General features: G+C 37.7%; 3 protein-coding genes across 5 annotated transcripts in view; 2 read left to right on the top strand and 1 right to left on the bottom strand.

The window, feature by feature from the left end:
- The window catches only part of scara5 (scavenger receptor class A, member 5 (putative)), a 57,887-nt gene extending 55,293 nt beyond the window's left edge, over positions 1-2,594 (top strand). Inside the window, exon 12 of the mRNA XM_033991476.2 lies at positions 144-2,594. Within this exon, the coding sequence (XP_033847367.1) occupies positions 144-277 (134 nt within the window). The 3' untranslated portion in view covers positions 278-2,594. The remainder of the gene's footprint in view (positions 1-143) is intronic.
- A 1,959-nt stretch (positions 2,595-4,553) lies between these two features.
- pbk (PDZ binding kinase) lies at positions 4,554-7,895 on the top strand. Of its 2 annotated transcripts, XM_055232297.1 has the most exons (7): positions 4,554-4,609; positions 5,120-5,290; positions 5,634-5,773; positions 5,955-6,124; positions 6,554-6,683; positions 6,928-7,116; positions 7,432-7,895. In XM_055232297.1, the coding sequence occupies exons 2-7, from the start codon at positions 5,121-5,123 to the stop codon at positions 7,662-7,664; spliced, it is 1,032 nt and encodes a 343-aa protein (XP_055088272.1). In that variant the 5' UTR covers positions 4,554-4,609; position 5,120; the 3' UTR covers positions 7,665-7,895. The 2 variants fall into 2 exon arrangements, with proteins under 2 accessions (XP_055088272.1, XP_033847369.1); XM_033991478.2 differs by lacking the exon at positions 4,554-4,609 and having other exon boundaries at positions 5,081-5,290; positions 7,432-7,877.
- Positions 7,896-7,977: 82 nt separating this feature from the next.
- esco2 (establishment of sister chromatid cohesion N-acetyltransferase 2) lies at positions 7,978-12,676 on the bottom strand. 2 transcript variants are annotated; one of them, XM_055232296.1, is made up of 15 exons: positions 12,513-12,676; positions 11,969-12,020; positions 11,735-11,886; positions 11,322-11,616; positions 10,947-11,193; positions 10,738-10,871; positions 10,548-10,647; positions 10,375-10,441; positions 10,235-10,268; positions 10,012-10,153; positions 9,805-9,936; positions 9,614-9,703; positions 9,402-9,545; positions 8,723-8,907; positions 7,978-8,608 (listed from the first exon to the last, which is right to left on the bottom strand). In XM_055232296.1, exons 2-15 carry the CDS (start codon positions 12,016-12,018, stop codon positions 8,476-8,478), a joined length of 1,905 nt encoding a protein of 634 aa, XP_055088271.1. In that variant the 5' UTR covers positions 12,019-12,020; positions 12,513-12,676; the 3' UTR covers positions 7,978-8,475. The 2 variants fall into 2 exon arrangements, with proteins under 2 accessions (XP_055088271.1, XP_033846456.1); XM_033990565.2 differs by lacking the exon at positions 12,513-12,676 and having other exon boundaries at positions 8,130-8,608; positions 11,969-12,022.
- Between the last annotated feature and the right edge of the window lie 136 nt (positions 12,677-12,812).

Below are 12,812 nucleotides of genomic sequence, written 5' to 3'. Positions count from 1 at the left end.
AAGAATTGATACTGACATAATACTGGGTTCTAATAGACAAAACTGATCTTTTCCTGACTAAATTTGGAACTACTTATTTTTTGGATTCTGACTTCACTAGTTTATTTATGTCTTTTGTTTCTACTTTCCCTGTCCTTGTCCAGGCGCTGGGGTCATCTGGATGGATGACGTGGCCTGCACCGGGGCTGAGGACACCATTCACCAGTGTAAGTTCTCCGGATGGGCAAAGACCAACTGTGGGCACGTGGAGGACGCTGGGGTCACCTGCATCATCTGAGGAGAAAGAGAAAGACTCCAAATCTGACAAACAGACAAATCAAATGTGCCTTTGTTTTGGAAGATGTTCCACTTCCAGGTCGGCCATTTTGTAGGAAGCCCAGGAAAAAGAGAGGAGACAGATGGGACTTCTTAGGAGGATTGCATTATAGTCCCCATTGTTGTTGCTCTTTGGAGCTGGTTGGAGACTCTTGGGGATTTGTGTGGACAACGCTGTTGGTTTTTGACTTAGACTTTTGGATCCATGTTGAATAAAGAAAACCTGAAATCTACGACGGACTGGCCATTTCGAAGGGCAGCTGTTGTTCACATCATGTTTATTATGAAGGGCTTTGCTTAACACACCACCGTGCTACTTTAAAAAATACTTAGTAAAAGCTAATATATTGCATTTGCTGGTCAAAAGGATCTCACATTTTAGCAGTTACTTTTTACTTTTCATTGAGTACAGTAGACTACATGATGTCACCTGTTTCATTTTGATACCATTACACTATTTAGATCTCAAGCAGTAATAGTTGAACACTATTTCTATAAATGTGACCTCAGGTTGCAGAAAGAACTCTTTTAAATCCAATATTTCTTTTAGATGTCCACAACAGTAGAATGTGGACTGAATGGAGACATACAAGAAAAAAATGCAAGAAAAAAGAGTGTATGGCTTAATGCATCTGCCTGCCTCACAACTCCCCAGTACTGTATCATAAACCCCTCATTGTTCTTTTAGGACTGCAATAGTGCTATATTTGCATTATGCCGGTATAATACATTCCTTTATGTAACACACACACACATTTTAGCTGCTGATGCTGTGTCCATTTGCACTAAATATAGAGTAATTTGTAAAAAAAAAAAAAAAAAAAAAAAAAAGTAAACAGCACTCACTCACTGCCAAAGGGACATTCTTAAAATAATAACTGATGCATTGACTTGTACCATTGTCTATTGGACAGCAGTGTCACATTTAAAATGTCAACATACTAAGACTGTTAAACAATGTAAACTGGCATTTAACATGCATTTGTGGCAATAACAAGCGTCCCAATGCTAATAAACTAGATGCCTCTTTTGTAGTTATACTTTTGAGTCTTCTGAAAAAGGTACATTAAAACTCCATTGTTCCACATAAAAAGATATGTCAGAGTGGATTTCATGCTCACAACTATGCAGCCAAATATGTGTTTTCTACCTCAATGCTTTTCTAAAATAATAAAAAATAGTCTTAAAAGGGAAGGGGCAAGAATAATACAAGTTTCCATAGCGATCCATGGGGTTGATGTGTTCTTCAAATCTCTGTCCAAAATGGCAATGATTGATTACTAAACCACACATTCTACAAACTATTCTGCATCAGGGCTAACTTGATCCAGCTCAACATAATCATAATTGTTCTCACATGTTGAAAATGGCTGCACTTCAAAGCGCCATATACGGGCGTCACATCCTGTTTAGCCTCTCTGTACAGCTAAATGTGTTTTGACTGACGTTCAGTCGAGGCCTTTCACTTCTCATCAGAGTCTTCTGATTGGTCGGAGATGGTGTTTTGACCTTACATATCACACTCGTCTGGGTCACATAGCTCAAATAGTTCACTAAATGCAGCCTCATGCCTTATTTTGCAAGATATATATTTAAAGGGCTGTTTGGCATCTGTGCTGGCCATTTATAACAGATCAAACTTTGTGGAGAAGTGACTTTTCTATGTTCATTTGTTAATTTTTACAGTGAAATACAGACCGTTACTCTTCCGTTAGTGGTGAGCAGAGATGTGGCAGCTATTCTGCGGTTATGGCCTGACCACCAAATAAGGATTCAACCTCACACAGACAAGGTGTTTGAAGTGCCCTGCCCAAGGACACAAGGGCAGTGTGCAATGCCAGTATAGAGTAGATGTTGCAGTATTTCATTCAGTTTAAATGGAAACAAGATTTAAGTTTTACAGTAATGGAATCGTATTTTACTGATACAGTATTATTGTTTCCTTTTTTCAGTGGAATTGCACTTTCAGTCTCATCCATTTCAAACTGTTTGTATAATAAATTGTGTCAGTTATTCTCTAATGGGCAAATTTTCTAGATATCAGCTGTTTTTTTCTCTAAATAATTAGGGACAAGGTTTGTGTATTTGAGCACAACTTCTACCATTATATGTATTATAAAACATTATTTACCTTTCCAAAATATTGTCCCTTATCCAGACCCATCATTTGAGTTTGAGAGTTTCAGTTTCAATACACAAGACTTTTATTTTAACATGTTAATCGTTTCCACTTAAGAGTTGTATATGCACTGAAGTAATAAAATACAGCTTTGTTTAAACAGGCTCAGTGTGTTGTTTTTGGTGGTGTTAACATAGTGATGTGAAAGCTCTGTGGGATGTGCACATGGCAGGTGTAGGCCGAGGTGCAGCTCATTGAAAAACACTGTGTTTGGAGGCTCAGGCTCAGCGTTACAGTCTGATTACACATGAGCTGAATGGTTCCACATGTTCACAGGATGCACAAATGATTGGCAGAAAGTCGCTCAGCTCTGTACAAAGGCTAAGTCTTAGGTCAATGTGTTTTCACTTATGTCCTGACCTGACTTAGATCCAGTTGCAAGGTGGAGCTATAGGATTTATTTAGTAACAAGGTAAGATTAGCTTAATGTGCATGTCTTTTAAATGGAGATTTAACACACATACAGTGAAAGATGTAGGCATTATTACAATATCAATCAATACATGCATAAATATCATGGTGAGCGTGTACGTGATAATGTCTTATGCCAGTGTAATAACATGCTGTTCATAAAACTGCCTGTAGGCACAATACCCATAGTGTAATTCACATAACATATAAGACCACACTATAAAATATTATTAGATAATAGGCAAAATAGCTATTATTACTTATTTGTAATAATAGGAAGTTGTAGTACTAAATGTGCTTCACTGTAATTTAAAGACAGTAACAGTAGGCCTAGGCTACAGCAAACCAGTTGCCTTCATAACTGTTGAGTTTACTGTGCCAATCAAGAAGATCAACAAATGTTGAGTCCATCTTTCACTGCCACAAACCCAACCTGATTTTGATTTGTCTTTACTGGGGTTCTTCAAATTACTGTGTTCTTCCACATTCTAATAGTACATTTAAGCAATTAGAAGTAATTAGACATGGTATTCAGATGTGCATGTTTCAAATCACCAGAATATATTCCTCTGTTTGTGATAGGATGCATAGTCAGAGCATTATCTTGTTCCTGCCGATGTTAAACCTAATTTGTGCCATAAATGCTGCTAACATGAAGTCACTTTGCTTTAGAGCAGTGCTATAAAGGCCCATAGTTACTGTCTTTCCGTCTGTGTCTACTTATCAATGCACATTCCTCTTGGTCACAATGAGCCATTTATTTAGCTGCAGGATTCTAGACTGAGGCCATCTGCAGTCTGCAAAGATAAAACACTTGGGATTATATAAGTCAAGGTCTGGGTCATCCTCTATATTCACAGCAAGAACATTCTTCAGGACAAAGCTCCCGGCAATAGACATGACATAAATGCATACTCAAATTAAAGCTGAACTACTGATAATACCACAAACCTCTTGTTAACATCAACAACATGTGTCCTACGACAATGGGGATGTTGTGGTTTTGCAGCTTTAAATTATTACAACTGTCTCCATGTTTTCCAGACACAGCACTGCTATTGTATTCAGTATGTGGCAAAAATAGGTAGGAGTTTGTTTACATTCTTCTTATGAGTAGAAAAAGTTAAATATATAACCTATTACCTGCTGTCCTATATTAATGCTTAAAGGGGGCCTGTTAATTGACTTTTATGAGTCATGTTATAACAGTGTTCCCTCATCATTAACTTACTCAGAGTTGTACTTCAACTGATTCATGCATGTTTAAGTATTGTCCTGGATTCGAGGCTTGACTGTTCAGTTTTTGTCTACCACCTATCTCTGCCCACAGTTCAGTATATACTTGTGATTTAATAAAATAGGTGATACATGTAGGGTTAAACTGTAACTTAGACATATTTATAGGCTATTTGCATAACATTTTTTGCAATTCCCATTTAAAACTCTCCCAAAATAATATACTTCTTTAAGGACCATGTACATATAGAAGTATTATCAGAACACTTCTCAAATCCATTTATCGACTTGTTATGGGTTTATACTGACCTCTGCTGGTGAGAATATGCATGTTCACGGGCTTTTTTTTTTTTTTCGACTTTCGCTTTATGTGGTCCACTGCGGCTCCCATACTGGATCAATTTGAATCTTCGCCCGCTGCGGTCTGACTGTTGTCAAAACGTGACAGAAAATAAACACAAAAAACAGGTATTATGCATGTTATGTCGATATCAGTAGTCTTGTGTAGTGGTTTAACAGCTTTAGGTTTATAGATGTTTTGTCAATGACCGCTGCACTGTGGCGATTTAATCAAAGAAAATCCAACCACAGCAGATGAGAAACATAAAAGGACTAACGCTAGCTAACGTTAACTAGTAACTCCAAAATACTGTAGTGCAAAAAAGGTTCGCTTTTTGCCAATGTGGTAGTTGTACGGTGAGTTAAAGGTGTTCTGTGTAACTTTTCTGTTTGTCTTCTTGGAGATGTCACTTCTTTGCTCAGAATGTTCCATAAAAATTAGGTGACATCATAAGGCCAGGTTACAGATCAGATCAGTGGAGAGGCGATCCTGCTCACAGTATTTTTAGGCTGCTGGTAAATAAATACCACCACTATATGATTGTATGACATGCATATTGTGTCTGCTATTTCATGTTTTCCATTTTTATGTTCTAACTGTTAGTTTGTGGCTAATTCAGTGTGTATTTCTTCTTGTAGAATGGACTCTCCTGTCAGACTGGGAAGCAACAGCACTTTCAAAACCCCTAAGGACATGCGTCTGAGGAGCTCCGGGAGCAGCGGCAGTGGAACCCCCGTCACCATCCCGGCTTCACCCTTTATGAAGAAACTGGGCTGTGGCACTGGGGTCAATGTTTATCTCATGGACAGGTAGGATGAGTTAGATTTTGCTTTTGACTGTTTGGGCTTCACAGTATATCATACAATATAAGTAAAATGGAATGGAAATTTTAAAAGAAGGCTGATATTTATATATTTTTTCCTTGCTATGTCCTAAATTACCCTTGGTTTACTCTTGGTTTTGTTCATGTTTTTTTTTTTTCTGAGTGTAATTTCAGTTCTAATGAAACAATGTGCATACCTGAATTTATTGTGTCAAAAATGATCAAATATAGCAATAATGTCAACATCTCAGTACTTCATAGCCATATATCATGCTTCCCTAGCTATCATTTCACTTTATAATTAAGTATCTTTGTCATAACAACGACAGGATGGGAAAGCTGAACCTGTCCCCGTGGGCTGTGAAGAAGGTCAACAGTAAATGTGCAGCGAAGCAGGTGGCACTGTACCAGGAGCGTCTCAATGAAGAGGCAAAGATCCTAAAGGGACTTAACCATCCTAATATTGTTGGTAAGAGATTTCCAGAGACATGAAAACAACTTGATATTAAGAGTACCAGTTTACATACATAATACCATAACAACTACTAATACTTGGTTAATATGTTTGTATTATACATTAGGTTAGAAAAGTCATTGGTATGTAATGATCTCTGAAAACTGCTGCTTATTTACTTTTTATTTTGGTCTAGGTTTCCGTGCTGTTGCCACTGCTAAGGATGGATCCAAGTGTCTGGCTATGGAGTATGGAGGAGAGCAGTCACTCAATGATCTGATCGAGAAGAGGAGGGAGGAGGGTCTGAAGGCTTTTCCTGCTGCAAACATTGAGAAAGTGGCACTACATGTGGCTCGTGGTCTGGAGGTAAAAAAATAGTGAACACTGGCCGCATAATTTTATTTTAAATTTTGGATGAGAGGCTTCTAACAGATATTCAACGTCTACATTTGACATTATTTAGATTTTTTACAAGGAAATAAGGGAGTCACAGCTAATGTGAGCATATTATCTATGGATTTCAGAGTGATGAAAAACATTGTTGCCATAGAAATGAACAATTAAACAAAATATATTTTTTGAATGGTGAAAAGTCCTCAAAATGTCTCAATTCTTCAGTAAGTTGAATTAGCTTTATAGTGTAAATAGATAAAGTATTTTATCTATTTCCATATTCATCAATGTATGTGGGGAACTCAAGAAATGCCCTTGGTTCTATAATGTTAAGGAATCAATAAAAAAAAAAAAAACTGGGTCCCAAAATCAAATGTGTTTGTTTTGTTTTGTTTTTTCCAGTATCTTCACACTGATAAGAAGCTGCTACATGGCGACATGAAATCTTGCAATGTGGTCATTAAAGGGGACTTTGAGACTGTCAAGATCTGTGATGTTGGTGTATCTCTGTTTTTGGATGAGAACAAGAAAGGTGAGAAAGAATAGTAGCACTAGTCTTCTAGCTCCTAGCTCTACCTTTAGCATCCTTCTACTTACAGTATTCACAATACCTCCTCTGTAGTACATGTTCAAATTATTTCATTCTGGTCTTGTCTTTGTCTCCAAACAGCTTTACTATAGGCTCATTCATAATTCTATCACCTTAATAAACATTACATTTACATGTGCTCACATTTGCATGATAGATTCAATTACTTAATTATATCTCATTGTAGTGTCTGACCCAAAGGCGGAGTACATTGGCACAGAGCCATGGAACGCAAAGGAGGTGATAGAGGGAGGTGAGATCTCGGACAAGACAGACATTTTTGCCTATGGGCTGACACTGTGGGAGATGATGTCTCTGTCCATGCCTCACCTGGAGATGCTGGATGACAAAGAGAAGCAAGAGGAGGAAGATGGAGGTAAGACTAATGGTTAACTGAACAGTATTTTGTGGAAGGTTAGTTGCAATAGAGCAAAAAATGCTATTTATGGTTTCAAATTCCTGTTTATTGAGGCTTCAGTCAGTCAAATATAAACCTATAGAAACATATTTTACATAATTTGTTGGAAAAGTGTTTTTTGTAAGTTTTATGTTTTTTGATTATTAACTGCAGTAGTAAAAGTAGTGAGTTTTAGTAGTTTTACCCAATGCAATACTTTGTCAAACAATTATCCAGTACTACATAACATTTGGTCCAATTTTATATTTAGAAACTTTTATTTCCTATTCCCAGATGACTCAGAGGAGGAGAGTTTTGACGAGGATGCATATTATGAGCGCTTGGGGACCCGCCCAGCGCTGGATGCAGAGGCTTTGGGTGTGTCCTACAGGAGGATGGTGGAACTGTTCTATGTCTGCACCGAGGAGGACCCCAAAAAACGCCCCTCTGCTTCTCAGATCGTCCAGGCCCTAGAAAGCAATGCTCCCCTCAACAAGAGCCAGTCTGAGATCATAGTGATAGACTGACCTGGAACTGAAATACAACCATCTACATGATCTACTGTAAATGTTTGTTTGTAACCATCTTGTGTATTTTCTATCTTTTATGTTGACATCTTGCCATTTCCTTCTGTCTCAAAGGAAAGCTTATGTCTGAAACCCATTACATTATTCTCTTTTGTCTAAGTTAAATGTGTTTTATTCAAATGAGTAATGCTATAATTAGAGTAACTATTTTGATATCTTCAATAAAACCACTTGAGCTATAATCCTATTCTCCTTCAGATTGTTAAAGTATTATGAATAAAGGGGCTGCAATGAGCCATTATACAACAAGAAATAGATTCATAAAATATAGTTTTATTAACAATTATCATTAGCAATAGGATGCAGCACACAATTGCATCTTTTTAACGGGTCTATTACCAGCTAAAACTGCCAAAAATAAAAAATCTTTGTAAAAAAAAAAAAAAAAGTAAGGTGTGGCAATCCACTCTTTTAGAAATTTGGTAAAACAGTGTGTTATTGGATTAACATTCAAAAAGACCGGTCTAAAGTGGAACTAATTGTACTTAAAATATTAAAACATTTGAAAAGAATGCACTGCTGTCATATACACAAAACATTCTGAAAAGTGCAGCTCTGAATAAATACTAATAAACCAAAACCGAACATGTTAAAAAGGAATGTTGAAATCTCACTCTTGAACATTATGGTTTGTTTAACATTAACAAGTGAACTAAATGTACAAATCTGAACAGACATTGAAAGGCTGATTTTAATTAACTTTGCAGCTCAATGTACCTTTAGCTCAGGCTGATAGTTGTTTCAACAATAGTTAAGAAACAAAGTTGTAGACAAGGAAAGCTGGTGTGTTGGAGTACTTTGTCGCAAACAGTTTGCCATCTGGTGTTGGGTCTGAAAAAGCAATCTCTTCTTTTGTCAAGTGACTTCCGTACATGAAGGTGCTCCTAAAAATGAAGAAATTAAAAGAAAAAAAACACCTGTTCAAAATAGGGATGGCAGAAATATTTGTACAATACATTGACCATGCTCCCAACTGTTCTGAGGATTAGACATGGTACCTGACAGTGTCAAGCATGCGAGTTGCGATGCCTTTGCGCCTGGCCAAGCCGAAGACCCAGATTCGGCTGATCCCACAGAGGGCTTGCTCGGGAACAGTGGCGCAGCACCAGGCTCTGTGACGCTCCATAAAGTCATCTTTGGTCATATCCTTCTCCTGGTCCGGCTTCACCAGCACTCGAAACGCCTTCAGGAAGACATTAGGCTTTTTGTTAAGTATTTAGTATGAAAATATAACATGCCGAAAATGATTTTAAATTTTGTCAATTGTTACAATATTGTAACCGCAATATTGATTAACTGCCTAATAATAGAAACAATTACTTCCTGTGCTTGGTTTTATTGTAGAAAAATGGCAACATGACATTTCCGAACCCTACATGTATAAGTTAGAATATGCAAACATAATAATGGCAAGTAAGAAGTGGGTGGAGATAGAAGGTAGATGAAAATCAATTTTCTGAGCACCTTTAATGCAGAACAATGTAGGAATACTCAAACATGCATTAAAATACAACTTCATGCAAGCTAATGATGAAGGAGTATTGTTACATGGTTCAGAAATAGTTCATGACATCCACAAAGTAACACACAAAAACTGATGGCCCTTAAACTTATGGTATCAACATATTGTCAATGGTACCACTGGACTGAGCTAGTTATTCAGTGTTATATTTTTACCTGTTGAATTCGTTCTGCAACTAGACACCCCACAACCATTTTCTCCGAGTTAATGAAGAGGTAGGTCTTGGCCTGAGCGGGTCTGCACAGCGCCACCTGCTGGAAACCCAACTCATTGTCTGCTATCTGACGCACTTCCTCTGCCTGAAATAACCGAATAGTTTTAATATTTATAAATGTAGTTGTATAGAATAAAAATAATTGACAATTACTTTTTTGATGGCATATTTGGGATCATCAGGCATCACCAAAATTATTTTTCCATCCCAGAATTCTGCCACGACGCGCTCCTTCTTCCAGCCCTGAAAATCAAGACACAATATATTTGTTGTAGGATAAAGTATTGCTTCCAACTTGCAAACATGAAAGCATGGGCCAAATAAAATCCAACAGAAAATATTACCACATATTTGATGGCATCAAGAAATCGTTGATGAAACTGGGAGTGCTGGAAATTGTCCTCTGGGTTGTCTGCACTGTACACCATCCCACAAGAGCTGCAGCTAGTAGCACCAAACTGCTTTTGACCTGCATCCTGGTGTACCAAAAATACATGTAAGTATCTAAAATGGAAAATACAACTGACCATGTGGTTTGTGATTAAACTTACAATAATGAGCTGATCTTCATCCTGCTTGTCTTTCCTCTTCCTCAAGGTCCTCTCTTTTGTCCCAGTAATGGTCTGCAGTGTCGACACTGAACCAGAGGGGGTGCTGCAGGATACTGGGGGTCTCAAAACTGCAACCCTTGACCTGTGTGCATTTATGAGATTGTTTTGTTAAATTACATCACTCTCAATCCTGGCGTATTTTTTCGACAGAATAAATGCTTACTTTTTGGAAGCAGATCCAAATATGGGATACATACCTACAATATTAACAAAGAAATTATTATTTGAACGATGTCCAGAACAGCTTGCCTTCATGCAATAACAGCATACTTTGATATTAACCTTTGGCTGTCCTTGACTCACCGTTCATTGGGCTTATGTCACTAAGGTCACAAACAGACTCTGAGCCACCATCAGACATTGAACCTCCCTGTGGAAAATACAGCCACCCCTCATTAACAGCAAAACAAGACATTTGTAATCAATTTCACCCATCTACCACAGTATGCACTTTTAGAGCCTCTGTGGATATATACCTGGGATTTGAAAAGAGACACTGCCCGGGATTCTGCCTCTGGACTCCTTGACAGCACAACTGTCAGTTCTTTGTTGATACCAATTTTTTCTTTGGGGGAACTATATAGATTTGTGTTAGATTGTGACATGATGGTGAGGTTGTTATGGTTAAGCATACAATGACCAATACTGGTTGTTTAAAATTCTTACCTTTCAGGTGTTGGAATCAAAACGTCTACCATTTCATCAACTGAATCAACCCAGTCTAAAGGATCAAACTTCCTCAACTGTTTGGAGTCTGCCTCAGTCTTGGTCTCTGTCTCTTGTGGTAATTTCTCAGTCATCTAAAACATGAAAAATATGTTTAAAATCTAAAATAATAAACTCACTATTCAGGATACCTATAATGATTCACACACCTCCTGCAGTGTTCCCAGAGCAAATGGTGGCTGCGGTTTCTCAGTCTGGGCTGGTGGTGTGGGTGCACACGCCTTGTTTTTCTTGGGCCTGTTTGAGGACTTGGGGGCAGCTTTCTTGTACATCGATGTTGGTTTCTTGCCAGTGCCAAAGAACGCAGCTCCAACAAAGAGTTTGGGTTTGGGCTTTCCACTGCTGAAAGTGAAAGTGATCCCTTTCTTTGTCTCTGGTGGCACAGCTGCTTTAGTCCTGTAGCAAGCAAACAAGACAATAGCATGGTCAATGGGCTTAAAATTTCTGATGAAAAATGCAAATTACAGAAATCTCTCAAAATTAAGATACTGTAATTTTGCCAATAATGATACTTAAAAACATACCTGTTGTTTAGTGTAGACACCTTCACAGCATTTGCTGAAGTGGCGTACCTCTTAATCCCATTTTTGACGTTCTTTGAATCTGTAGACAATCTTTTGGTCTTCTTGCCTCCTTTACCATCCTTCTTGATGATTGTGGCGGTCTTTATGACCTCTGATTGAGGGGAGGGCAAAGACTCCTTAACTTTTTTCCTCTCCAGTGGTGTGAGATAGACAGCCTTTGGTTTGCTGTAGAATGAGCTCGAAATCAATGTGGATTTGAATGGTGAAGCTTTGCGGGGAGATTTAGCTGGTGACGCTAACAAGGAAAGAGAATGAAAGTCATGTAGCATTTACAGTTATTTTACTAAATTATTCTTGTTGAATGTTTAGTAATAAGAATAATCATCTAAAGTGAGTTCACTGTCCATCTCTACCTGGTAATTTCTGTGGGGATTTATGTGAAGGACAGTTGTCCTTTTCAATGTGTTCCAGTGGTGGCTTCCTCTTTTTAGGAGACCTGGCAGAATTCCTGGGGGACCTTCTCTTGACTGGAGAAATCTCACTCATGCCCTTTTTGGTAGGATGACTGATAGAAAAACATACTTTAATATGAAGTATCTCAGCTACTCTAACAAAGAGAAAAGATTTATCAGGACTTCAAGTCTCACCTGTCAGAGTCCAGAGAGGAGTGTGTTCTCTTTCTGGTCAGTGGCATCATTTCTGATAAAAGTTAAAGATATGGTATGTTTCACATGCAATCTAAGTGAGAGTTGAATACCATACGTTAAAGAATAAAAAACATTTAATTTGAAGTTAGATGTTCACACAATATAATTCCAGGCAACACACAAGTTTAGTACCAGATTTTGGTGTAGTAGCTGACATAAAAATGACACACATGAAGATCAAACCAAACTATCAGTGCACCACTAATAATAGTAATAAAATAATATGTGCAAGAAAAGTCGCAAAATCAAAGGTGGCGCTTTACAGGCAAATGGCGGGATGTAAAGTTTATGAAATAAATCTATGATACTCCAATACCAGCACACAACTTTACAGAGGAACAACTGTGGTCGTTATTGCTGTCCTCTTTTGAATATTCAATTAATATTGTTTGTATTTGCGATCAGCATGGTGATGAAGGATGCAGTTTTGTAATCCCGACAACGCGTTAGAATAACAGCGGCATATAACGCAGAAAATACAAACCCTGTGCTTTGCCAAAGCGTCTTAGATGTTCGTTCGTCCAAAGTAAAGGATAATATTCTTAACTAAACGTTGTAAAACTTTAAACAAAAGATTATCCTGCTCTGAACCCGCGTTTCTTCTGTGTGTTTTGAAGAGCGCGCGGCAGCAACAAAAAAAACTGCGCCAAAGGAAGCGGAACTGACGTTGTTTTTTAAGTAACAATCGGTTGCCTGGTAATGATGAGAAAAATATATTTTATTTTGTAATACTAAACAGATAATAGAGTATAGTTTTGTTTAAAATAAATACATACATCGTTTT

The sequence above is a fragment of the Periophthalmus magnuspinnatus genome, chromosome 24, assembly GCF_009829125.3.
Source record: "Periophthalmus magnuspinnatus isolate fPerMag1 chromosome 24, fPerMag1.2.pri, whole genome shotgun sequence".
Taxonomy (NCBI): domain Eukaryota; kingdom Metazoa; phylum Chordata; class Actinopteri; order Gobiiformes; family Gobiidae; genus Periophthalmus; species Periophthalmus magnuspinnatus.
This window is presented reverse-complemented; position numbering and strand designations above follow the sequence as displayed.

Coding starts and splice junctions, on each gene's coding strand:
- esco2 (XM_055232296.1), bottom strand. CDS start 12,018: ATGATGCCACTGACCAGAAAGAGAACACACTCCTCTCTGGACTCTGAC. Junction 11,194..11,321: donor GTGTCTACACTAAACAACAG/GTATGTTTTTAA, acceptor TGCTTGCTACAG/GACTAAAGCAGCTGTGCCAC. Junction 9,704..9,804: donor TTGATGCCATCAAATATGTG/GTAATATTTTCT, acceptor CTTGATTTTCAG/GGCTGGAAGAAGGAGCGCGT.
- pbk (XM_055232297.1), top strand. CDS start 5,121: ATGGACTCTCCTGTCAGACTGGGAAGCAACAGCACTTTCAAAACCCCT. Junction 6,125..6,553: donor ATGTGGCTCGTGGTCTGGAG/GTAAAAAAATAG, acceptor TGTTTTTTCCAG/TATCTTCACACTGATAAGAA. Junction 7,117..7,431: donor GCAAGAGGAGGAAGATGGAG/GTAAGACTAATG, acceptor TCCTATTCCCAG/ATGACTCAGAGGAGGAGAGT.